Genomic DNA, 27503 nt, shown 5'->3' on the forward strand with positions numbered 1-27503 from the left:
TTTAACAGAAAACAGAGTTCTTTAATAAAAACAGGAATGGCATAAATCCTCTTCCAACGTAGTCAATGGAACAAAAGAACGTAGTATAATGCAGGTTGCACCTGCCATGCATGCAGACTCCGACAGGACAGGACAAGGTGGAAGCAAACGAGACGACAGCTTGCTTCTGGCATCAAAAAACACAAACAAGAATCAGACACTGAAAGTAGCAGGAACAGAGAAAGAAATAGAGACCTAATCAGAGGGGGAAGAGAGAACAGGTGGGGAAAGAGAGAATGAGCTAGTTAGGGCAGATGTAGAACAGCTGAGGAATGAGAGACAGAGAAGGTAACCTAAAAAGACCAGCAGAGAGAGAGAATGAAGAGAAAGGACAGGAACAGACATAACAAGACATGACAGTACCCCCCCACTCACCGAGCGCCTCCTGGCGCACTCGAGGAGGAAACCTGGCGGCAACGGAGGAAATCATCGATCAGCGAACGGTCCAGCACGTCCCGAGAGGGAACCCAACTCCTCTCCTCAGGACCGTACCCCTCCCAATCCACTAGGTACTGATGACCACGGCCCCGAGGGCGCATGTCCAAAATCTTACGAACCCTGTAGATGGGTGCGCCCTCGACAAGGATGGGGGGAGGGACGAGCGGGGGCGCGAAGAACGGGCTTAACACAGGAGACATGGAAGACCGGGTGAACGCGACGAAGATAGCGCTGGAGAAGAAGTCGCACTGCGACAGGATTAATGACCTGGGAAATACGGAACGGACCAATGAACCGCGGGGCCAACTTGCGAGAAGCTGTCTTAAGGGGAAGGTTCTGAGTGGAGAGCCATACTCTCTGACCGCAACAATATCTAGGACTCTTGGTCCTACGCTTATTAGCGGCCCTCACAGTCTGCGCCCTATTACGGCAAAGTGCCGACCTGACCCCTTCCAGGTGCGCTCGCAACGCTGGACAAAAGCCTGAGCGGAGGGGACGCAGGACTCGGCGAGCTGGAGATGAGAACAGCGGAGGCTGGTACCCGAGGCTACACTGAAAAGGGGATAGACCGGTAGCAGACGAGGGAAGCGAGTTGTGGGCGTACTCTGCCCAGGGGAGCTGTTCTGACCAAGACGCAGGGTTACGAAAAGAAAGACTGCGTAAAATGCGACCAACAGTCTGATTGGCCCGCTCGGCTTGACCGTTAGACTGGGGATGAAAGCCGGACGAGAGACTGACGGAAGCCCCAATCAAACGGCAAAACTCCCTCCAAAATTGAGACGTGAACTGCGGGCCTCTGTCGGAAACGACGTCAGACGGAAGGCCATGAATTCGGAAAACATTCTCGATAATGATCTGAGCCGTCTCCTTAGCAGAAGGGAGCTTATCGAGAGGAATGAAATGAGCCGCCTTAGAGAATCTATCGACAACCGTAAGAATAACTGTCTTCCCCGCTGATGAAGGCAGTCCGGTGATAAAATCTAAAGCGATGTGAGACCACGGTCGAGAGGGAATGGGAAGCGGTCTGAGACGGCCGGCAGGAGGAGAGTTCCCAGATTTAGTCTGCGCGCAGACCGAACAAGCGGCGACAAATCGACGCGCGTCACGTTCCCGAGTGGGCCACCAGAAACGCTGGCGAATGGAAGCGAGCGTACTCCGAAGGCCGGGTGGCCGGCTAACTTGGCAGAGTGGGCCCACTGAAGAACGGCCGGACGAGTAGGAACGGGAACGAACAGAAGGTTCCTAGGACAAGCTCGCGGCGACGGAGTGTGAGCGAGTGCTTGCTTTACCTGCCTCTCAATTCCCCAGACAGTCAACCCGACAACACGCCCCTCAGGGAGAATCCCATCGGGGTCGGTGGAGACCTCAGAAGAACTGAAGAGACGAGATAAAGCATCAGGTTTGGTGTTTTTTGAGCCCGGACGATAAGAAATAACAAACTCGAAACGAGCGAAAAACAGAGCCCAACGAGCCTGACGCGCATTAAGTCGTTTGGCTGAACGGATGTACTCAAGGTTCCTATGGTCAGTCCAAACGACAAAAGGAACGGTCGCCCTCCAACCACTGTCGCCATTCGCCTAGGGCTAAGCGGATGGCGAGCAGTTCGCGATTACCAACATCATAGTTACGTTCTGACGGCGATAAGCGATGAGAGAAAAACGCGCAAGGATGGACCTTGCCGTCAGAGAGAGAGCGCTGAGAAAGAATGGCTCCCACGCCCACCTCTGACGCGTCAACCTCAACAACAAACTGTCTAGAGATGTCAGGTGTAACAAGAATAGGTGCGGATGTAAAACGATTCTTAAGAAGATCAAAAGCTCCCTGGGCGGAAACGGACCACTTAAAGCACGTCTTAACAGAAGTAAGGGCTGTGAGAGGAGCTGCCACCTGACCGAAATTACGGATGAAACGACGGTAGAAATTAGCGAAGCCCAGAAAGCGCTGCAGCTCGACGCGTGACTTAGGAACGGGCCAATCAATGACAGCCTGGACCTTAGCGGGATCCATCTTAATGCCCTCAGCGGAAATAACGGAACCGAGAAAAGGGACAGAGGCGGCATGAAAAGTGCACTTCTCAGCCTTCACATAAAGACAGTTCTCCAAAAGGCGCTGGAGGACGCTGCCGCACGTGCTGAACATGAATCGAGAGAGACGGTGAAAAAATCAGGATATCATCCATGTAAACGAAAACAAAAATGTTCAGCATGTCTCTCAGGACGTCGTTAACTAGTGCCTGAAAGACAGCTGGAGCGTTAACGAGGCCGAAAGGAAGAACCCGGTATTCAAAGTGCCCTAACGGAGTGTTAAACGCCGTCTTCCACTCGTCCCTCCCTGATGCGCACGAGATGGTAGGCGTTACGAAGGTCCAATTTGGTGAAAAACCTGGCTCCCTGCAGGATCTCGAAGGCTGAAGACATAAGAGGAAGCGGATAACGATTCTTAACTGTTATGTCATTCAGCCCTCGATAATCCACGCATGGGCGCAGGGACCCGTCCTTCTTCTGAACAAAAAGAACCCCGCGCCGGCGGGGGAGGAGGAGGAGACTATGGTACCGGCGTCGAGCGAAACCGACAAATAATCCTCGAGAGCCTTACGTTCGGGAGCCGACAGAGAGTATAATCTACCCCCGGGGGGAGTAGTTCCCGGAAGGAGATCAATACTACAGTCATACGACCGGTGTGGAGGGAGAGAAGTGGCCTTGGAACGACTGAACACCGTGCGCAGATCGTGATACTCCTCCCGGCACCCCTGTCAAATCGCCAGGCTCCTCCTGTGAAGAAGAGACAGAGGAAACAGGAGGGATAGCAGACATTAAACAGGTTACATGACAAGAAACATTCCAGGATAGGATAGTATTACTAGACCAATTAATAGAAGGGTTATGGCGCACTAGCCAGGGATGACCCAAAACAACAGGTGTAAAAGGTGAACGAAAAATTAAAAAAGAAATGGTTTCGCTATGATTACCAGAGACAGTGAGGGTTAAAGGCAGCGTCTCACGCTGAATCTTGGGGAGAGAACTACCATCTAAAGCGAACAAGGCCCTGGGCTCCCCTAACTGTCTGAGAGGAATGTCATGTTCCCGAGCCCAGGTCTCGTCCATAAAACAGCCCTCCGCCCCAGAGTCTATCAAGGCACTGCAGGAAGCAGATGAACCGGGCCAGCGGAGATGGACCGGAAAGGTAGTGCGTGATCCAGAAGGAGAGGCCTGAGTAGTTGCGCTCACCAGTAGCCCTCCTCTTACTGATGAGCTCTGGCCTTTTACTGGACATGAGGTGACAAAATGACCAGCGGAGCCGCAGTAGAGACAGAGGCGATTGGTGATTCTCCGTTCCCTCTCCTTGGCCGAGATGCGAATACCCCCAGCTGCATAGGCTCAGCATCCGAGCCGGCGGAGGAGGGTGGCAGTGATGCGGCAGGTGGCAGTGATGTGGAGAGGGGAGCAACGGAGAACGTGAGCTCCTTTCCACGAGCTCGGCGACGAAGATCAAACCGTCGCTCTATGCGAATAGCGAGAGCTATTAAGGAGTCCAGACTGGAAGGAACCTCCCGGGAGAGGATCTCATCCTTAACCTCGACGTGGAGACCCTCCAGAAAACGAGCGAGCAAAGCCGGCTCGCTCCAGTCACTAGAGGCAGCGAGAGTGCGAAACTCAATAGAATAATCCGTTATGGATCTATTCCCCTGACATAGGGAAGACAGGGCCCTGGAAGCCTCCTCGCCAAAAACAGAACGGTCAAAAACCCGTATCATCTCCTCCTTAAAGTCCTGATACTGGTTAATACACTCAGCCCTCGCCTCCCAGACTGCCGTGCCCCACTCACGCGCCCGTCCGGTAAGGAGAGAAATGACGTAGGCGATGCGGGCTGCGCTCCTGGAGTAAGTGTTGGGCTGGAGAGAGAACACCACATCACACTGAGTGAGGAATGAGCGGCACTCAGTGGGCTCCCCAGAGTAACACGGCGGGTTGTTGATCCTGGGCCCGGAGACTCGGAAACCCTGGAAGTGGGCGGTGGATCGAGGTGGAGTTGGTGAACCCGTCTTGTGAGGTCGGAGACTTGGACGGCCAGGGTCTCAACGGCATGTTGAGCAGCAGACAATTCCTCCTCGTGTCTGCCTAGCATCGCTCCCTGGATCTCGACGGCGGAGTGAAAAGGGTCCGGAGCCGCTGGGTCCATTCTTGGTCTGATTCTTCTGTTATGAACTTGAGTGAAGACCCAAACGCGGTTTTAACAGAAAACAGAGTTCTTTAATAAAAAACAGGAATGGCATAAATCCTCTTCCAACGTAGTCAATGGAACAAAAGAACGTAGTATAATGCAGGTTGCACCTGCCATGCATGCAGACTCCGACAGGACAGGACAAGGTGGAAGCAAACGAGACGACAGCTTGCTTCTGGCATCAAAAAACACAAACAAGAATCAGACACTGAAAGTAGCAGGAACAGAGAAAGAAATAGAGACCTAATCAGAGGGGGAAGAGAGAACAGGTGGGGAAAGAGAGAATGAGCTAGTTAGGGCAGATGTAGAACAGCTGAGGAATGAGAGACAGAGAAGGTAACCTAAAAAGACCAGCAGAGAGAGAGAATGAAGAGAAAGGACAGGAACAGACATAACAAGACATGACAGGGGGTGTGCTCGACCTCCTTTTCCTGTAGTCCACAATCATCTCCTTTGCCTTGATCACATTGAGGGAGAGATTGTTGTCCTGGCACCACACGGACAGGTCTCTGACCTCCTCCCTATGTGCTGTCTCATGGTTGTTGGTGATCAGGCACTGTTGTGTCAGCAGCAAACGTACTGATGGTATTGGAGTCATGCCTGACCGTGCAGTCATGAGTGAACAGGGAGTACAGGAGGGGACTGAGCACGAACCCCTGAGGGGCCCCCATGTTGAGGATCAGCGTGGCGGAAGTGTTGTTGCCTACCCTCACCACCTGGGGGCGGCCCGTCAGGAAGTCCAAGATCCAGTTGCAGAGGGAGGTGTTTAGTCCCAGGGTCCTTGGCTTAATGATGAGTTTTGAGAGCACTATGGTGTCGAATGCTGAGCTGCAGTCAATGAATAGCATTCTCACATAGGGGTTCCTTTTGTCCAGGTGGGAAAGGACAATGTGGAGCGCAATAGAGATTGCATCATCTGCGTATGTTATCGTGTGTTTGCATGCATGTGTCTATGTTTGTGTCTATGTTTGTGTTCTCTCTCTCTCCCCTTACCCATCTATCTATCGCCTCCTTTGAATTCCATGCTGTCACAGTTACCAGCCCTTTCAAGCTTAACATCCTTATCATTTATCGCCCTCCAGGTTCCCTCGGAGAGTTCATCAATGAGCTTGATGCCTTGATAAGCTCCTTTCCTGAGGACGGCTCACCTCTCACAGTCCTGGGCGACTTTAACCTCCCCACGTCTACCTTTGACTCATTCCTCTCTGCCTCCTTCTTTCCACTCCTCTCCTCTTTTGACCTCACCCTCTCACCTTCCCCCTACTCACAAGGCAGGCAATACGCTCGACCTCATCTTTACTAGATGCTGTTCTTCCACTAACCTCATTGCAACTCCTCCAAGTCTCCGACCACTACCTTGTATCCTTTTCCCTCTCGCTCTCATCCAACACTTCCCACACTGCCCCTACTCGGATGGTATCGCGCCGTCCCAACCTTCGCTCTCTCTCCCCGCTACTCTCTCCTCTTCCATCCTATCATCTCTTCCCTCTGCTCATACCTTCTCCAACCTTTCTCCTGATTCTGCCTCCTCAACCCTCCTCTCTTCCCTTTCTGCATCCTTTGACTCTCTATGTCCCCTATCCTCCAGGCCGGCTCGGTCCTCCCTCCCGCTCCGTGGCTCGATGACTCATTGCGAGCTCACAGAACAGAGCTCCGGGCAGCCGAGCGGAAATGGAGGAAAACTCGCCTCCCTGCGGACCTGGCATCCTTTCACTCCCTCCTCTCTACATTTTCCTCCTCTGTCTCTGCTGCTAAAGCCACTTTCTACCACTCTAAATTCCAAGCATCTGCCTCTAACCCTAGGAAGCTCTTTGCCACCTTCTCCTCCCTCCTGAATCCTCCTCCCCCCCCCCTCCTCCCTCTCTGCAGATGACTTCGTCAACCATTTTGAAAAGAAGGTCGACGACATCCGATCCTCGTTTGCTAAGTCAAACGACACCGCTGGTTCTGCTCACACTGCCCTACCCTGTGCTCTGACCTCTTTCTCCCCTCTCTCTCCAGATGAAATCTCGCTTCTTGTGACGGCCGGCCGCCCAACAACCTGCCCGCTTGACCCTATCCCCTCCTCTCTTCTCCAGACCATTTCCGGAGACCTTCTCCCTTACCTCACCTCGCTCATCAACTCATCCCTGACCGCTGGCTACGTCCCTTCCGTCTTCAAGAGAGCGAGAGTTGCACCCCTTCTGAAAAACCTACACTCGATCCCTCCGATGTCAACAACTACAGACCAGTATCCCTTCTTTCTTTTCTCTCCAAAACTCTTGAACGTGCCGTCCTTGGCCAGCTCTCCCGCTATCTCTCTCAGAATGACCTTCTTGATCCAAATCAGTCAGGTTTCAAGACTAGTCATTCAACTGAGACTGCTCTTCTCTGTATCACGGAGGCGCTCCGCACTGCTAAAGCTAACTCTCTCTCCTCTGCTCTCATCCTTCTAGACCTATCGGCTGCCTTCGATACTGTGAACCATCAGATCCTCCTCTCCACCCTCTCCGAGTTGGGCATCTCCGGCGCGGCCCACGCTTGGATTGCGCTCCTACCTGACAGGTCGCTCCTACCAGGTGGGCGTGGCGAGAATCTGTCTCCTCGCCACGCGCTCTCACCACTGGTGTCCCCCAGGGCTCTGTTCTAGGCCCTCTCCTATTCTCGCTATACACCAAGTCACTTGGCTCTGTAATAACCTCACATGGTCTCTCCTATCATTGCTATGCAGACGACACACAATTAATCTTCTCCCTTTCCCCCCTTCCCACAGTGACCAGGTGGCGAATCGCATCTCTGCATGTCTGGCAGACATATCAGTGTGGATGACGGATCACCACCTCAAGCTGAACCTCGGCTGAATGAGCTGCTCTTCCTCCCAGGAAGGACTGCCCCGTTCCATGATCTCGCCATCCTGGTTGACAACTCCATTGTGTCCTCCTCCCAGAGCGCTAAGAACCTTGGCGTGATCCTGGACAACACCTGTCGTTCTCAGCCAACATCATGGCGGTGGCCCGTTCCTGTAGGTTCATGCTCTACAACATCCAGAGTACGACCCTGCCTCACACAGGAAGCCGGCGCAGGTCCCTAATCCAGGCCTTGTCATCTCCCGTCTGGATTACTGCAACTCGCTGTTGGCTGGGCTCCCCTGCCTGTGCCATTAAACCCCACAACTCATCCAGAACGCCGCAGCCCGTCTGGTGTTCAACCTTCCCAAGTTCTCTCACGTCACCCCCGCTCCTCCGCTCTCTCCACTGGCTTCCAGTTGAAGCTCGCATCGCTACAAGACCATGGTGCTTGCCTACGGAGCTGTGAGGGGAACGGCACCGCAGTACCTCCAGGCTCTGATCAGGCCTACACCCAAGCAAGGGCACTGCGTTCATCCACCTCTGGCCTGCTCGCCTCCCACCATTGAGGAAGTACAGTTCCCGCTCAGCCCAGTCAAAACTGTTCGCTGCTCTGGCCCCCCAATGGTGGAACAAACTCCTCACGCTAGGACAGCGGAGTCAATCACCACCTTCCGGAGACACCTGAAACCCCACTTCTTCAAGGAATACCTAGGATAGGATAAGTAATCCTTCTCACCACCCCCCCCTTAATGATTTAGATGCACTATTGTAAAGTGGCTGTTCCACTGGATGTCAGAAGGTGAATTCACCAATTTGTAAGTCGCTCTGGATGGGCGTCACTAAATGACTTAAATGTAAATGTGTTGCTTCACAGTACCTGCTGTTCCATAAGGAATTTGATTTTTATCTAATTTTACTTCTGGCATGAGTTACTTGATGTGGAATAAAGTTCCATGTAGTCATGGCTCTATGTAGTACTGTGCACCTCCCATAGTCTGTTCTGGACTTGGGGATTGTGAAAAGACCTCTGGTGGCATGTCCGAGCTATGTGCCAGTAGTTCAAACAGACAGCTCGGTGCATTCAACATGTCACAATACCTCTCACAAATAAAGGTACACAGTCTGAAACTAACCGCAGCTCTGCGTTGTGTTGCTGTCATTTATTTTTTAAATCGGTTGGGGATATTCTTTAGGAACTTTACGGTAAAGGCCCTGTATCCTCAAATACGGGATATTGTGATTGACATTACATTGGTCCAATAGTTGGAACGATAATTTTATCAATAACCAATAGGTATTTATGTTGGGCGGGATCTTACCTTGAGTGCAAGCAAAGGGAATAAATCAGAAATCAGCCGTTCAAACTAGCTAATATTTACGAACGGTCATGTAGCTAATATTGATGATGGATTATCGAAAATTATTTAACGGTGGATACGGAGACAGAAACTCTGATCATCACTAAACACAACATCAGGTAGGTTGCTGCAACGCGTTGTGATGTTTGCTAGAATAACTAACGTTAGCTATTTTAGCAAACGCCAGTTAACTTTAGCGAGCTAACTAGCCATTCTGAAAATGTAAATGTGTTTATCTGTCTTGCAAATAATGTTAGCTTATTAGCTAAACATTTCTATTAAAAAAAATATCACGCTAGTTAGTTTGCTATATGACATTTCTAAGTAACGTTAGGTGCAACTGTCTGCAGCTGTGTTAAAATAACGTTCCAGTTGTGACGGTATTCTTCGGCCTCGCAGAAGAACTTGTCATTAGTGACATTGTAAATGTATGGGTCTGACTGTATCTAGACAGCTAGCTAACTCATGTGTGTACCGTTTGAATGCATAATAAAGGTGCATCATGGCTGTATTCTCTCTGACCCTTTCTTCCCAGGGCCGCAACCTCTATTTCCACTGTAGGTGTACGACCAGTGTACCTGTGGGGCCACCATGTCTCTCGCTCAGAGAGTCCTCCTCACCTGGATCTTCACCCTGGCCTTCCTCATCATGCTCGTCCTCAAACTCGATGGCAAAGTCCACTGGAACTGGTTCCTCACCTTTCTACCCGTATGGGTCTTCGACGGCATCCTCCTCCTCATGTTACTCGTCAAGATGGTCGCCAGGTGTAAAGCGGGACACGACCCTCGAACGGCTCCCAGGACCTGAAGAAGGAGGCCTGGTACCTGGCGTCCATGCTGCTGAAGCTGGGCTTCTGTCTGACGCTGTGCGCCCGGCTGGAGAAGCTTACCCATATCAAGCTCACCTTTGTGTGTATTCCTCTGTGGTGCATGTTGCTGGGAGCCATGGTGGAGCTGGGCTATAACATCTTCCCCGACAGGAGAGAGGCATGAGAGATGGATTGAGGAGAATGGAAAGGAGGAGGCTCTTCCAGAGAGGCTGGAAGGAACACACACAAACCTGATTCTGTCGTGTGGTTATTTCAGCTGTTTGCAAAATCACAAACTCTCCTTCATTTGTTATGACATGAAGTGTTATCCCGTTGACCAAGCTTTGCTCTCGTGCCAACAGTACTGCTTATCAGAGAACAGATCAGAGACTGTGTCTTCAGGAGGTTATAAAACAGATGTAATTACAGGTCATGTAGATGTCAGATAAACTAATACAATCTAGCAAAGACATGTCACATTGCTCACTAAGGATTTCCAGACATTTTCCTTGACGTCAGCATCTTCTGTGTTGTAAACTCTTTCATACTTTGTGGGACGACATGATTGTCGTAGTGTTTGGAAGACGGGCCTCTTCCGATGTAAAGCCATTCAGTTTAAATGTGATCTACCTGTAGTGTTTGGAAGACGGGCCTCTTCCGATGTAAAGCCATTCAGTTTAAATGTGATCTACCTATAGTGTTTGGAAGACGGGCCTCTTCCGATGTAAAGCCATTCAGTTTAAATGTGATCTACCTATAGTGTTTGGAAGACGGGGCTCTTCCGATGTAAAGCCATTCAGTTTAAATGTGATCTACCTGTAGTGTTACTGTCTCCTTTTAATTTTCACCATTTGAATAGTTTGTTTTGACATCAATCTGCATATTATTTATTTTCCTTTCAGTACTGTGTGAATAAATGGATGTCACTATTGTTTCAAACTAAAACATGCTCTGACTTTGTTTATGGTGCCTTGTGAGCTGTTGACTCCAGCATCAGAATAGATGAGCAGGCAAGTCTCAATGCACTACCAGCCGTATTGGATAGATGGCAGTAGCAGCACGGTAGACTGTTGGCCGACTTGTTCAATGCAATCCTCGACAGAGCAATAATCAGTTGTAATACTGGGCTGTATCAAAGAAGTTTACAACTTGCACAGACTGAACAGCCTCATTCCATGTTCAGTAAATGTGTACTAACAAAATGTCTCAACCATGATGCATTTGGTGTGTGGGGGGGTTTATTTAATCCCTCACTCTGAAAGGAGACTGTTCTCTGTGCCTGCCCTTTTAAAGGACACATTTGTCCAGACATTCACACACGGAGGATGCATAAACATCTTCCTCTCACACACACATGCATAAACATCTTCCTCTCACACACACAAACAGCTTCCTCACACACAAACATCTTCCTCACACACACAAACATCTTCCTCTCACACAAACATCTTCCTCGCTGGTCTGTGTGTCAGGGCTGCCTCCCAACCCCTCAGGTCCTTCTGTATGCCACACTCTCTTTGGATAGCCCCATAGGGCTCTGGTCAGCAGTAGTGCACTATAGAGAACAGGGTGCCATTTGGGACACACAAAGAGTTTGAGGTTCGCCCATCACACTAATCTGACATTCAAACCATGTGGTAGGGGCCAGGGCAGTCAGTCATAGAGACCTCGCTAGAAGCTGTTGGGCTTGTACTGCTACTGCACGTTCTGATCAGCAGCTCTTGTGTTTCATTTCCCAGCACGCCACGGCTATAATCTCACATACCAGAACTGCTGAGCTCATTGCCGCTGAGTGCAGTGTGTGGGCGGCTTACATAACACACGGCCAGAAGTAGCAGAGCCTAGAAAGGTGATCCTGCTACAAGGGATCCATGCTTCTGCAGATCACACACTGTACTCTCTCCACGCAGACATCTTATTGGAGATTGTTGTGCAGAAATAAATTGCCTGTTTCAGATGAGTGGCAAGTTGAATCCCAAATATACACACTTCTTGACTGAGCCCAACAAGTCTCTATTGCAAGACGATACCTGTTAAATATAAAAGGAATGGTCTTATCAGTTTAAGTTAGAACCTAAAAGGCCATGATATCAGATATGAACCATTGATCTACTGTATGTCCGTTGGAGCCCCTTGATCAAACATCACATTAACCTTTTTTTCAATTTTCACCTAAAATGAACCAAATCTAACTGCCTGTAGAACAGGACCTGAAGCAAGGAAATGCACATTCTTGGTACCATTTGAAACACGGAAGTTTGTGGAAAAGTAAAATTAATGTAGGAGAATAACACAGATCTTATACAAGATAATACAAAGAGAAAAACATGTGTTCTCTATTTTTTCTTTGTTCCCTTATCTTTGAAATGCAAGAGAAAGGCCATCACATGTTGCAATTTAGATGTCGGCCACCCGATGGCAGCAGTGTGCGCAAAGTTTCAGATTGATCCAGTGAAGCATTGCAATACTGGACAATATTTTGTATCAAGTCTGCCCAAATGTGTCGAATTGCTCAATTGACACATTCAAGAGGTCCATCTGGTGTCCACTGTAGCCCCATGATCAAACAACATCACTCGTAACGTTAACCTTTATTAAGAGGTCCATATTTATGTAGAAATCACACTACAAGTTTTTCTCCTTACAAAAAGTTATTTACACTACAGTGCTGACAATTAAAATCGAACAAAAATGATGAAAACTAAAAGCTTCCTTGATATAAATAAGCCTCTGAGGGAACAAAAAAAGCCTGGATCCTTTAAAATAATGTCTCATCATCTTACAAAAAATATATATATGTTAATGTCAGCTGTAATAATAATCCATCTATAACCTAAAAGTAAAATATATTATTTAAGGACCTGTATGTTTGTCAGACCTGCAGAGTACCAGTGCTTCTGGCCCTAAGTGCTTTGACAGTTCACAGATATTAGCCTGAGTCCCAGATCAGTTTATGCCTTCTTGCCAAGCCAACTCCTACTGTACGGTCAACAATGGAGACAAGACAATACAAACTGATCTGGGACCAGGCTACACAGTTATGGACAGGCACTGAGGAATGTTACATTTGCAATGTATTCATTCGGTAACAGAACAGAGAAGTGTGCATCCTAAAGGGCACCCCATTTCCAATATAGTGCACTACTTTTGAACAGATCTCTCTCCTATGGGCCCTGGTCACAAAGTAGATCCCTATATAGGGAATAGGGCTCAATTTAGGATGCAGACCCAACAGAGCTTTACGTGTTCCTTAGAATACATCACACACCGTGTTGATATCATGGTTTAATTTCTGTCTTCTCCTTCCTTTCGATGGGATCAAAACAGAACCCCGAAGAGCCATTTTAAAACACTGTGTACAAAGATCAGTAGAAACAGTCTTTCTGCTGCTGCTCTTGCTGGTGGTGTTTAAAGGAGAGGAGGAGCGGTGCGGGGGCCAGGAGGCCGTGTTTCCGGGGGTGACTGGGGCCTTGGTGTAAAGAGAAGTGTCTTTGTCCTGGGGTTTGTCCGGTCTGGGCTGGGGTTGGGCCCGGAACTGGGGTGTAGGGGTCCTGCTCTCTGTGTGGCTGGAGGCCAGGCTTGAAGAAGATAGAAGGGTGCAGCGGAGGGTGTCAAAAGGGGATAGGGGTAAGGGTAGGGGTGTGGGTAAGGATAGGGGTGTGGGTAAGGGTAGGGATATGGGTAAGGGTAGGGGTAAGGATGGAGGTGTGGGTAAGGATAGGGGTATGGGCAAGGGTAGGGGTGTGGGTAAGGGTAGGAATATGGGTAAGGATAGGGGTGTGAGTAGGGGTGTGGCAGGGTTTACGTGAGGGAGAGGGACTGGGGGTTCGAGTGGAAGCCGGGCTGGGTTTGAAGAGAGGAGAGTGTGTAGAAGTGGGACTAGATTTGGGAGAGGGGTACAAGAGGATGACGGACTGGGTTTGGGAGAGGATGGGGGGTGGAGGTGGGGGAGGGTTTGAGTGAGGAAGACAAGGAAGAGTGTGTGGTAGTGGTTTGATGTAATTCTGAGTGATGGTGGTGGTGGTAGTAGTGGGGATGATGGTGATGTGATTTGGGCTTGGTGTCCTGGAAAGACGTTTTGGAGGGAGTTAGGGGGGCGATGGGTGAGGTGACAGAGGGCTTGGGCAGCCTTATATCTGCAGGTTGAGGTTCCACTTTGACCTCCGGGTGGGCAGTGTCTCTGTCTGTGGGGGTTTGGGGTCCGTGAGAGGAGCTGTGGTCCCTCCCATCAAGGCATCCCCAAACTGCTCCTGTTTGACTCGTAGCGTCGACACGTCCACCTTCCTCTCCTCCTCGGCCGGAGGCTCTTGGTGGTATTGTTTTAGCGGATGTGCCATGCCAGGCTGCAGACAGCAGAGACAGTCTTGAACTGATGAACCACACTACGAGGGATGTAGTAGATGTCGTTGTCGTACAGCTGGATACGGGCGTAGCGGATCCCCTCGCGTCTCAGCTGGTTCAGCTTAGCGTCGTCCACCCACTGCACACACTGAGGGAGAGAGAGAGAGTTACACAGTGTACTCACCATAGACACTGGGGATTTTCTCAATGTGCATCTTTTTCACCTCAAAACACACTGGAGGAGAAGATCCACTGAGCTGTTCCCATATTGTTCTAAACCAGGGGAGTAGTTCAATCACTAGTGCTGAAGGATCCAGCTCTGGGTTGAACATTTGTAAAGCAAACGCAGACGGATGCTGTGAAATCACCTCTCAGCTGCTCCTAATTAAAACAAAACTGCAGCTTTAGAGACACTAATGGAGGACAGGCCCTGAGCCCTCCTGGAGGGTCTCTTTAATGGAGGACAGGCCCTGAGCCCTCCTGGAGTGTCTCTTTAATGGAGGACAGGCCCTGAGCCCTCCTGGAGGGTCTCTTTAATGGAGGACAGGCCCTGAGCCCTCCTGGAGTGTCTCTTTAATAGAGGACAGGCCCTGAGCCCTCCTGGAGGGTCTCTTTAATGGAGGACAGGCCCTGAGCCCTCCTGGAGGGTCTCTTTAATGGAGGACAGGCCCTGAGCCCTCCTGGAGGGTCTCTTTAATGGAGGACAGGCCCTGAGCCCTCCTGGAGGGTCTCTTTAATAGAGGACAGGCCCTGAGCCCTCCTGGAGGGTCTCTTTAATGGAGGACAGGCCCTGAGCCCTCCTGGAGGGTCTCTTTAATGGAGGACAGGCCCTGAGCCCTCCTGGAGGGTCTCTTTAATGGAGGACAGGCCCTGAGCCCTCCTGGAGTGTCTCTTTAATGGCGGACAGGCCCTGATCCCTCCTGGAGGGTCTCTTTAATGGATGACAGGCCCTGAGCCCTCCTGGAGGGTCTCTTTAATGGAGGACAGGCCCTGAGCCCTCCTGGAGGGTCTCTTTAATGGAGGACAGGCCCTGAGCCCTCCTGGAGGGTCTCTTTAATGGAGGACAGGCCCTGAGCCCTCCTGGAGTGTCTCTTTAATGGCAGACAGGCCCTGAGCCCTCCTGGAGGGTCTCTTTAAAAACCTCTCAGATGTCAAGTCCCCTGTTTTGGGGAGCTGCATGGTTCTGGTACCGGTTACAACTGGCATTTTGGCTTATAAATCGATCTGTGGACACCGTAGATGGAAATAGCTTGCATTGACTGGTAGCCCTGATTCTCAGACACCTGTGTGAAGGAGGGTGTGAAATCTGACACCATTTGAAGCTGGGATGTCCCTCCAAACCTGTCATTCACCCTTCCGACTGTCCATCAACTCCAGGCTGACTACATCACAGCCACTAACACCACATATGCCTGCAATCCTTACATCGTAGCGCAGCAGAAAATAGTAGTTGTCGATTTATAGCCAGTAATCTAAAATAATTTGTAGATTTGAAAAAAAAAAACTGTCATTGAATGACAATATTAATGAGTTGAAAGGAGAGTTCCTAGCGAGTTCAGGAAGCCAAGTTAGGAGCTCTGAGACCTTCACATGGATGGAGGCAGAAGATTTGATCAAGAGAGAAAACATGCTCATTTTCTCCAACACTAAAACATACAAATATGTTTTTCACAGTTATAAGGAAGGTGAAATCTTAGTCATTTTTATCATTTGATTATACTATATTTAGAAAGCATATATATATAACAAGCCTTCATAGTTTGTTGAATAGGAAAGATGTTACATTTGTTATATAAATACGTTATATTTGTACTGTGTACTTGAACTTGTGTCATCAAAAGTGACGCCACCTCAGCCATTTAAAACTATTTTTAGCGTAAAGGTGAGATATGAACCGTTCTTGGAGTATGCAGCATTACTAGTTATTGTTTCTGGCCCTGTCATGATAAATCATTCATTTTGGGGATTACGTTTAACTGGTTAATGTAAGACAGGCCCTGAGCCCTCCTGGAGGATCACTTTAATGTAGGCCTGAGCCCTCCTGGAGGATTACTTGAATGTAGGACAGGCACTGAGTCCTCCTGGAGGATTACTTTAATGTAGGACAGGCACTGAGTCCTCCTGGAGGGTCTGTTAGAGATAGCACAGTGTAGTGCCACATCTAGCCAGAGGGTGGCAGTACAGTGCATAGGGCTGTGGATAAGCTACCTTGTTTCATGCAATATCAAATCAAATGTTTTGTCACGAGCTAAATACAACAGGTGTAGATCTTACAGTGAAATGCTTACTTACAAGCCCTTAACCAACAATGCAGTTAAGAAAAATAAGAAATAAAAGTGACTAATAATTAAAGAGCAGCAGTAAAATAACAGTTGTGAGGTAATATACAAGGGGTACCGGTACAGAGTTAATATACGGGGGCACCGGTTAGTCGAGGTAATTGAGGTAATATGTACATTAGGGTAGAGTTTTTAAAGTGCATAGACCACAGAGTAGCAGCAGCGTAAAAGAGGGGGGGGCAATGCAAGTAGTCTGGGTGGCCATTTGATTAGCTGTTCAGGAGTCTTATGGCTTGGGGGTTGAAGCTGTTTAGAAGCCTCTTGGACCTAGAGTTGGCACTCCGATACCGCTTGCCGTGCAGTCGCACAGAGAACAGTCTATGACTAGGGTGGCCGGAGTCTGACATTTTTTAGGGCCTTCCTCTGACACCACCTGGTATAGTGGTCCTGGATGGCAGAAAGCTTGGCCTCAGTGATTTACTGGGCCGTACGCACTACCCTCTGTGATGCCTTGCGATTGGAGGCCGAGCAGTAGCCGTACCAGGCAGCGATGCAACCAGTCAGAATGCTCCCAATCCTCCTTTTCCTGTAGTCCACAATCATCTCTCTAGTCTTGATCACGTTGAGGGAGAGGTTTTAGTCCTGGCACCACATGGCCAGGTCTCTTACCTCCTCCCTATGTGCTGTCTCATGGTTGTTGGTGATCAGGTCTACCACTGATGTGTCATCAGCAAACTTAATGACAGATTATGGCCGATTACATTGGAATCCACGAGGAGACTGCGTGGCAGGCTGACTACCTGTTACGCGAGTGCAGCAAGGAGCCAAGGTAAGTTTCTAGCAGCATTAAACTTTTACTTTCTTCTCCAACACTTTGTTTTTGCCTTATTTAAACCAAATTGAACATGTTTAATTTATTTGAGACTAAATTGATTTTATTGAATTATTACAAATAAATAATACATAAATAAAATAAATATATATATAAATTGTCCGATTAATCGGTACCGGCTTTTTTGGTCCTCCAATAACTGGTATTCGTGTTGACAAATCATAATTGGTCGACCTCTAATCTCCACCAGGCATCTCCACAAGTCATCCAACTCATTAAAGAAATGTTCTTCATCAAATTCGAAGTGAGTAAGTCGCTGTTCTGTTTTCCAGAAGCTTTCAGTCATAAGAGACAGAATAAGTTACAAAATAAGTTACAAAAAAATGCAAGAAAAAAACAAAACAAAATAGCAGAGTTGTTTAAGAGCCCATGAAACAGCAGCCATTGTCTCCGCTGCCATCTTAACTAATAGGAACGAGGTAGAGGACAGGTGCAGCTCACCTGGGACAGAGGTGGTTCGTGCAGGTCCAGTTGTAACCTCTGGACTACATTAGGGAAGTCTCCAGCATGGAAACAGATCACGTCTTTGGTAACGCGAGGGGGCTCCGCGCTACAGAGACAGAGAGAAGATAGATTATAACCATTGATTTCCAATCGGATTATGCAGCGGTCTTGTAACGGATTAGTTGGACGATTGTTGGATACTAAATACAGCCTCAATAGGCCTACAGTTTAAAGTCATCTAAAGACAATACATTATCATATATCCGGGTGTTAAAAGCACCCACCTCTCTCCACAGCGCACGGCCTTGAGCACCCCTACAGCGGCGGTGGTCTGCCTCTCGAAGCCCTGTCCGATGTGGTCAGCGTGGGCACGCGTCCGGTCATCGAACAGCATCTCACGAGGCTCGCTGGCCCGAGGTAGGTACTGCAGGTTCTTGATCTCATTGGTTGACCTGGTGGAGGAGAGGATATTGAGATTAACACAAACTTCTATAGCAGGCGGCCATAATAAGACCAAAATAATCAATCAATCATCAATTACCATATGATACTATATAACAGATTTTTTAAAATTCTGATCCAGCATCCTGCCTCTGGAGAGCTAGTCTCGGATATCCCTGACCTTGTAGCTTAGTAAGCTGTCTGGTCCCAGAGACCACCGGAGAGCCGGAAGTAAGCTGTCTGGTTCTAGAGACCACCGGAGAACCGGAAGTAAGCTGTCTGGTTCTAGAGACCACCGGAGAGCCGGAAATAAGCTGTCTGGTCCCAGAGACCACCGGAGAGCCGGAAGTAAGCTGTCTGGTTCCAGAGACCACCGGAGAGCCGGAAGTAAGCTGTCTGGTTCTAGAGACCACCGGAGAGCCGGAAGTAAGCTGTCTGGTTCTAGAGACCACCGGAGAGCCGGAAGTAAGCTGTCTGGTTCTAGAGACCACCGGAGAGCCGGAAGTAAGCTGTCTGGTTCTAGAGACCACCGGAGAGCCGGAAGTAAGCTGTCTGGTTCTAGAGACCACCGGAGAGCCGGAAGTAAGCTGTCTGGTCCTAGAGACCACCGGAGAGCCGGAAGTAAGCTGTCTGGTTCTAGAGACCACCGGAGAGCCGGAAGTAAGCTGTCTGGTCCTAGAGACCACCGGAGAGCCGGAAGTAAGCTGTCTGGTTCTAGAGACCACCGGAGAGCCGGAAGTAAGCTGTCTGGTTCTAGAGACCACCGGAGAGCCGGAAGTAAGCTGTCTGGTTCTAGAGACCACCGGAGAGCCGGAAGTAAGCTGTCTGGTTCTAGAGACCTTCCGGAGAGCCGGAAGTAAGCTGTCTGGTTCTAGAGACCACCGGAGAGCCGGAAGTAAGCTGTCTGGTTCCAGAGACCATTACAATGAGCCTGCTGTCCTATTGCTCCTCCCACCAGCCTCCTCTGAAGCCCACACACACTGCAGCGTTCCAGAACTAGGAATATACCGCAATGTCCTACAACACCACATTCATGAGCGACCCCACAGCGCCAGTGTTTAGTCAGAGAGAGGGGTAACGCCGCCAGTGTTTAGTCAGAGAGGGGTAACACCGCCAGTGTTTAGTCAGAGAGGGGTAACACCGCCAGTGTTTAGTCAGAGAGGGGTAACACCGCCAGTGTTTAGTCAGAGAGGGGTAACACCGCCAGTGTTTAGTCAGAGAGGGGTAACACCGCCAGTGTTTAGTCAGAGAGGGGTAACACCGCCAGTGTTTAGTCAGAGAGGGGTAACACCGCCAGTGTTTAGTCAGAGAGGGGTAACACCGCCAGTGTTTAGTCAGAGAGGGGTAACACCGCCAGTGTTTAGTCAGAGAGGGGTAACACCGCCAGTGTTTAGTCAGAGAGGGGTAACACCGCCAGTGTTTAGTCAGAGAGGGGTAACACCGCCAGTGTTTAGTCAGAGAGGGGTAACACCGCCAGTGTTTAGTCAGAGAGGGGTAACACCGCCAGTGTTTAGTCAGAGAGGGGTAACACCGCCAGTGTTTAGTCAGAGAGGGGTAACACCGCCAGTGTTTAGTCAGAGAGAGGGGTAACACAGCCAGTGTTTAGTCAGAGAGAGGGGTAACACAGCCAGTGTAAAGGCAGTGTGAGTACATCCTAACATTTAACATACATTACACTAGAGAACATCACAGGGTGAAACAACCAACGAGGAGATAGTGCCTGTGACACAAATCACACCATATTCCCTATATCGTGTCCTACAGTAGTGTACTATATAGGGGTTAGTGTGCCATTTGTGATGTAACCCGAGCACTGTTTAGTATGCAGAAGTAGGACAGGACTTCTGCCTGGATTAAGTAATACATGTAAAGCTGAGACCCAGAGAAAAGGTTTCAACAGAAGAAACAGACAGCACTCTGGGGAGGGAGAAGAGGGGGAGGGAGAGGGAGGGGAGGAAGGAGAGGAGAGGGGGGAGGGGGAGGGAGAGGGAGGGAGAAGAGGGGGAGGGAGAAGAGGGGGAGGGAGAAGAGGAGGAGGGAGAAGAGGGAGGGAGGGAAGGAAGGAGAGAAGGAGAGAGAGAGGGATGGAGGAAGAGGGAGGGAGGGAGGGAGGGGAGGGAGAGAAGGAGAGAGAGAGGGATGGAGGAAGAGGGAGGGAGGGAAGGAGAGAAGGAGAGAGAGAGGGATGGAGGAAGAGGGAGGGAGGGAGAGGGGAGGGAGGGAGGGAGAGGGAAGGAGGGAGGGAGGGAGAGGGAAGGAGGGAGGGAGGGAGGGAGGGAGGGAGGGAGGGAGGGAGGGAGGGAGGGAGGGAGGGAGGGAGGGAGGGAGGGAGGGAGGGAGGGAGGGAGGGAGGGAGGGAGGGAGGGAGGGAGGGGGGAGGGAGGGAGGGAGGGAGGGAGGGAGGGAGGGAGGGAGGGAGGGAGGGAGGGAGGGAGAGTGAGGGAGGGAGGGAGGGAGGGAGGGAGGGAGGGAGGAGAGTGAGGGAGGGAGAGTGAGTGAGTGAGTGAGTGAGTGAGTGAGTGGTGAGTGAGTGAGTGGTGGTGAGTGAGTGAGTGGTGGTGAGTGGTGAGTGAGTGAGTGAGTGAGTGAGGGAGGGAGGGAGGGAGGGAGTGCCTGTTCCTGAAGCGATTGGCCACGGCTATTTGGTCATACTGTTCGAGTCAGGAGAGAGAGTCGTCACTGTACTACAGTATCTATTTATTTTATTTAACCAGGCAAGTCAGTTAAGAACAAATTCTTATTTACAATGACAGCCTACTGGGGAACAGCGGGTTGACTGCCTTGTTCAGGGGCAGAACGACAGACTTTTACCTTGTCAGCTCAGAGATTTAGATCCTTTCGGTTACTAGTCCAACGCTCTAACACTATGCTACCTGCCGCCCCATCTATGAGGACAGACAGTGAGGTACTAGTCACTATACTACAGTATCTATGAGGACAGACAGTGAGGTACTAGTCACTATACTACAGTATCTACAGTGCCTTGCGAAAGTATTCGGCCCCCTTGAACTTTGCTACCTTTTGCCACATTTCAGGCTTCAAACAAAGATATAAAACTGTATTTTTTTGTGAAGAATCAACAACAAGTGGGACACAATCATGAAGTGGAACGACATTTATTGGATATTTGAAACTTTTTTAACAAATCAAAAACTGAAAAATTGGGCTGAATACTTTCGCAAGGCACTGTATGAGGACAGACAGTGAGGTACTAGTCACTATACTACAGTATCTATGAGGACAAACAGTGAGGTACTAGTCACTGTACTACAGTATCTATGAGGACAAACAGTGAGGTACTAGTCACTATACTACAGTATCTATGAGGACAAACAGTGAGGTACTAGTCACTGTACTACAGTATCTATGAGGACAAACAGTGAGGTACTAGTCACTGTACTACAGTATCTATGAGGACAAACAGTGAGGTACTAGTCACTATACTACAGTATCTATGAGGACAGACAGTGAGGTACTAGTCACTATACTACAATATCTATGGTGACAGACAGTGAGGTACTAGTCACTGTACTACAGTATCTATGAGGACAAACAGTGAGGTACTAGTAACTGTACTACAGTATCTATGAGGACAAACAGTGAGGTACTAGTCACTATACTACAGTATCTATGAGGACAGACAGTGAGGTACTAGTCACTATACTACAGTATCTATGGTGACAGACAGTGAGGTACTAGTCACTGTACTACAGTATCTATGAGGACAGACAGTGAGGTACTAGTCACTATACTACAGTATCTATGAGGACAAACAGTGAGGTACTAGTCACTATACTACAGTATCTATGAGGACAAACAGTGAGGTACTAGTCACTATACTACAGTATCTATGGGGACAGACAGTGAGGTACTAGTCACTATACTACAGTATCTATGGGGACAGACAGTGAGGTACTAGTCACTATACTACAGTATCTATGAGGACAGACAGTGAGGTACTAGTCACTGTACTACAGTATCTATGGGGACAGACAGTGAGGTACTAGTCACTGTACTACAGTATCTATGGGGACAGACAGTGAGGTACTAGTCACTATACTACAGTATCTATGGGGACAGGCAGTGAGGTACTCGTCACTGTACTACAGTATCTATGAGGACAGGCAGTGAGGTACTCGTCACTATACTACAGTATCTATGAGGACAAACAGTGAGGTACTAGTCACTATACTACAGTATCTATGAGGACAGACAGTGAGGTACTAGTCACTGTACTACAGTATCTATGGGGACAGACAGTGAGGTACTAGTCACTGTACTACAGTATCTATGGGGACAGACAGTGAGGTACTAGTCACTATACTACAGTATCTATGGGGACAGGCAGTGAGGTACTCGTCACTGTACTACAGTATCTATGAGGACAGGCAGTGAGGTACTCGTCACTATACTACAGTATCTGTCTTTCACAGTTCCCATGTCTGTGTACAGTATGATCCATAAACCATGTCTGTCTCTGTCTTTCACAGTTCCCATGTCTGTGTACAGCATGATCCCTAAACCATGTCTGTCTCTGTCTTTCACAGTTCCCATGTCTGTGTACAGTATGATCCATAAACCATGTCTGTCTCTGTCTTTCACAGTTCCCATGCCTGTGTACAGTATGATCCCTAAACCATGTCTGTCTTTCACAGTTCCCATGCCTGTGTACAGCATGATCCCTAAACCATGTCTGTCTTTCACAGTTCCCATGCCTGTGTACAGTATGATCCATAAACCATGTCTGTCTCTGTCTTTCACAGTTCCCATGTCTGTGTACAGTATGATCTCTAAACCATGTCTGTCTCTGTCTTTCACAGTTCCCATGCCTGTGTACAGTATGATCCATAAACCATGTCTGTCTCTGTCTTTCACAGTTCCCATGTCTGTGTACAGTATGATCTCTAAACCATGTCTGTCTCTGTCTTTCACAGTTCCCATGCCTGTGTACAGTATGATCCATAAACCATGTCTGTCTCTTTCACAGTTCCCATGTCTGTGTACAGTATGATCCATAAACCATGTCTGTCTCTGTCTTTCACAGTTCCCATGCCTGTGTACAGTATGATCCCTAAACCATGTCTGTCTCTTTCACAGTTCCCATGTCTGTGTACAGTATGATCCATAAACCATGTCTGTCTCTGTCTTTCACAGTTCCCATGTCTGTGTACAGTATGATCCATAAACCATGTCTGTCTCGGTCTTTCACAGTTCCCATGCCTGTGTACAGTATGATCCCTAAACCATGTCTGTCTCTGTCTTTCACAGTTCCCATGCCTGTGTACAGTATGATCCATAAACCATGTCTGTCTCGGTCTTTCACAGTTCCCATGCCTGTGTACAGTATGATCCATAAACCATGTCTGTCTCGGTCTTTCACAGTTCCCATGCCTGTGTACAGTATGATCCCTAAACCATGTCTGTCTCTGTCTTTCACAGTTCCCATGCCTGTGTACAGTATGATCCCTAAACCATGTCTGTCTCTGTCTTTCACAGTTCCCATGCCTGTGTACAGTATGATCCCTAAACCATGTCTGTCTCGGTCTTTCACAGTTCCCATGCCTGTGTACAGTATGATCCATAAACCATGTCTGTCTCTTTCACAGTTCCCATGTCTGTGTACAGTATGATCCATAAACCATGTCTGTCTCTGTCTTTCACAGTTCCCATGCCTGTGTACAGTATGATCCCTAAACCATGTCTGTCTCTTTCACAGTTCCCATGTCTGTGTACAGTATGATCCATAAACCATGTCTGTCTCTGTCTTTCACAGTTCCCATGTCTGTGTACAGTATGATCCATAAACCATGTCTGTCTCGGTCTTTCACAGTTCCCATGCCTGTGTACAGTATGATCCCTAAACCATGTCTGTCTCTGTCTTTCACAGTTCCCATGCCTGTGTACAGTATGATCCATAAACCATGTCTGTCTCGGTCTTTCACAGTTCCCATGCCTGTGTACAGTATGATCCATAAACCATGTCTGTCTCGGTCTTTCACAGTTCCCATGCCTGTGTACAGTATGATCCCTAAACCATGTCTGTCTCTGTCTTTCACAGTTCCCATGCCTGTGTACAGTATGATCCCTAAACCATGTCTGTCTCTTTCACAGTTCCCATGCCTGTGTACAGTATGATCCCTAAACCATGTCTGTCTCTGTCTTTCACAGTTCCCATGCCTGTGTACAGCATGATCCATAAACCATGTGTTACTGTGTCCTATAAAAGATCCCTGAGGATTCCCCGAGCATGAAGACTCATCCTATAAATAAATCATCCATTTTACAGGATGCCGTCATGCAACCAAAACACAGTGTGTGTGTGTGTGTGAGTGTCTCTGTGTGTGTGTGTGTGTGTGTGTGTGTGTGTGTGTGTGTGTGTGTGTGTGTGTGTGTGTCTGTATGTGTGTGTGTAGTGATACAATGAGAAGCGTCTCACAGCGGGGGCTTGTCGACGAGCCTGTCGTCTGCTGTAGCAGTGTTTAACATGACGATGATCTCATCTAGGCTCCACTCTCCCTCCCTCTTTTCGTCTCCCTCCCTCTTTTCGTCTCCCTTCTCCTCTTTTCGTCTCCCTTCTCCTCTGTCTCCCTTCTCCTCTTTTCGTCTCCCTTCTCCTCTTTTCGTCTCCCTTCTCCTCTTTTCGTCTCCCTTCTCCTCTTTTCGTCTCCCTTCTCCTCTTTTCGTCTCCCTTCTCCTCTTTTCGTCTCCCTTCTCCTCTTTTCGTCTCCCTTCTCCTCTTTTCGTCTCCCTTCTCCTCTTTTCGTCTCCTCTTCATCTCCCTTCTCTTTTCGTCTCCCTCTCCTCTTTCTAAGCAGAATTTATTTGCTACGGCGGTAGCCTACAATGACATCATGATGACAAACTAAGCACAGAGATGAGCTCATGGCCTCATCCTGAGATGCTGAGAGGTTCAGAGATGAGCTCATGGCCTCATCCTGAGATGCTGAGAGGTTCAGAGATGAGCTCATGGCCTCATCCTGAGATGCTGAGAGGTTCAGAGATGAGCTCATGGCCTCATCCTGAGATGCTGAGAGGTTCAGAGATGAGCTCATGGCCTCATCCTGAGGAGGTGAGAGGTTCAGAGATGAGCTCATGGCCTCATCCTGAGATGCTGAGAGGTTCAGAGATGAGCTAATGGCCTCATCCTGAGATGCTGAGAGGTTCAGAGATGAGCTCATGGCCTCATCCTGAGATGCTGAGAGGTTCAGAGATGAGCTCATGGCCTCATCCTGAGATGCCGAGAGGTTCAGAGATGAGCTCATGGCCTCATCCTGAGATGCTGAGAGGTTCAGAGATGAGCTCATGGCCTCATCCTGAGATGCTGAGAGGTTCAGAGATGAGCTCATGGCCTCATCCTGAGATGCTGAGAGGTTCAGAGATGAGCTCATGGCCTCATCCTGAGATGCTGAGAGGTTCAGGGATGATAGCAAGACTCCTTTCTGCTACGTCCCAAATGACAACAAAATTCTCCATAGTGCCCTACAAGGCCCTGGCCCGGTTGAAAGTAGTGCACTATATAGGGAATAGGGTATGATTTGGGATGCAGACCTCATGTTTATGGAAAGCAACATGACAGTCAGGACATTCAGAAGGAAAAGGAGAGGAGGATGAACAGAGATAGCTAAATGCTGGACAGAGTGAAGTACATTCTGCACGTGTGTCGTGTGGAAAATCAGCTTCTCTTTTAAGAAGAACAGACACTGAAGCCGAAGCCAATATCAACACAGCATCGACCCTCTCTTTCTAAAATCATCAGCCGAAATTGTTGCAACCCCCCATTACCAGCCTGTTCAACCTCTCTGTCGTATCGTTTGAGATCCACAAAGGTTGGAAAGCTGCTTGCGGTTATCCCCCTCTTCAAAGGGGTGACACTCTAGACCCAAACTGCTACAGACCTTTATCTATCCTACCCTGCCTTTCTAAGGTCTTCGAAAGCCAAGTTAACAAACAGATCACCGACCATTTTGAATCCCACCGTACCTTCTCCGCTATGAAATCTGGTTTCCGAGTCTGGTTTCCATCTGTAAATAGCCCATCCAACTACCTCATCCCCATACTGTTATTTATTTTGCTCCTTTGCACCCCAGTATCTCTACTTGCACATTCATCTTCTGCACATCTATCACTCCAGTGTTTAATTGCTATATTGTAATTATTCCATTTCTATGGTCTATTTATTGCCTTACCTCCCTTATCTTACCTCTTTTGCACACACTGTATATAGACTTTTTCTCTACTGTATTATTGACTGTATGTTTATTCCATGTGTAACTCTGTGTTGTTGTTTGTGTCGCACTGCTTTGCTTTATCTTGGTCACAGTTGTAAATGAGAACTTGTTCTCAACTAGCCTACCTGGTTAAATGTATATATATATATTTTTTAAAGGCTATTTTAAATGTAGGGGTTAGTTAGAGTTACAATTAGTGGTTAAGGAAAATAGGATGTTGAATGGAAATGCATTTCAGGTCCCCATGAGGAGAATAGAACATAATGTTCCCATTTAAGACCCTGAGTAGTTCCTTTTGAAGCAGGATCCCGTAAAAAAAAAAACAGACATTTGCATCTGTGTGTGAAAGTAGGACCTACTACCTGTGAGCACAGTGAGCCCTCACCTTCTCCTTATGTAGGGAGACTTTGGTACGTCAGCCACAGGGTGTGAAAGTAGGACCTACTACCTGTGAGCACAGTGAGCCCTCACCTTCTCCTTATGTAGGGAGACTTTGGTACGTCAGCCACAGGGTGTGAAAGTAGGACCTACTACCTGTGAGCACAGTGAGCCCTCACCTTCTCCTTATGTAGGGAGACTTGGTACGTCAGCCACAGGGTGTGAAAGTAGGACCTACTACCTGTGAGCACAGTGAGCCCTCACCTTCTCCTTATGTAGGGAGACTTTGGTACGTCAGCCACAGGGTGTGAAAGTAGGACCTACTACCTGTGAGCACAGTGAGCCCTCACCTTCTCCTTATGTAGGGAGACTTCGGTACGTCAGCCACAGGGTGTGAAAGTAGGACCTACTACCTGTGAGCACAGTGAGCCCTCACCTTCTCCTTATGTAGGGAGACTTTGGTACGTCAGCCACAGGGTGTGAAAGTAGGACCTACTACCTGTGAGCACAGTGAGCCCTCACCTTCTCCTTATGTAGGGAGACTTTGGTACGTCAGCCACAGGGTGTGAAAGTAGGACCTACTACCTGTGAGCACAGTGAGCCCTCACCTTCTCCTTATGTAGGGAGACTTGCACGTCAGCCACAGGGTGTGAAAGTAGGACCTACTACCTGTGAGCACAGTGAGCCCTCACCTTCTCCTTATGTAGGGAGACTTGGTACGTCAGCCACAGGGTGTGAAAGTAGGACCTACTACCTGTGAGCACAGTGAGCCCTCACCTTCTCCTTATGTAGGGAGACTTGGTACGTC

The 27503-nt window shown here is 48.8% G+C and overlaps 1 protein-coding gene and 1 pseudogene across 1 annotated transcript in view; one reads left to right on the top strand and one right to left on the bottom strand.

Moving 5' to 3' along the window:
* Positions 1 to 9429: 9429 nt before the first annotated feature.
* Positions 9430 to 9931, top strand: LOC135530769 (transmembrane protein 60-like; annotated as a pseudogene).
* A 3126-nt stretch (positions 9932 to 13057) lies between these two features.
* Positions 13058 to 27503, bottom strand: part of LOC135530771 (uncharacterized) — an 89442-nt gene continuing 74996 nt past the window's right edge. The window contains 7 exon segments of the mRNA XM_064958953.1: positions 13058 to 13270; positions 13593 to 13885; positions 13888 to 14016; positions 14019 to 14181; positions 17646 to 17754; positions 17933 to 18100; positions 27218 to 27273. Of these exon segments, the coding sequence (XP_064815025.1) occupies positions 13058 to 13270; positions 13593 to 13885; positions 13888 to 14016; positions 14019 to 14181; positions 17646 to 17754; positions 17933 to 18100; positions 27218 to 27273 (1131 nt within the window).

This window comes from Oncorhynchus masou, unplaced genomic scaffold, assembly GCF_036934945.1.
Source record: "Oncorhynchus masou masou isolate Uvic2021 unplaced genomic scaffold, UVic_Omas_1.1 unplaced_scaffold_1414, whole genome shotgun sequence".
In the NCBI taxonomy this organism is placed as follows: Eukaryota; Metazoa; Chordata; class Actinopteri; order Salmoniformes; family Salmonidae; genus Oncorhynchus; species Oncorhynchus masou.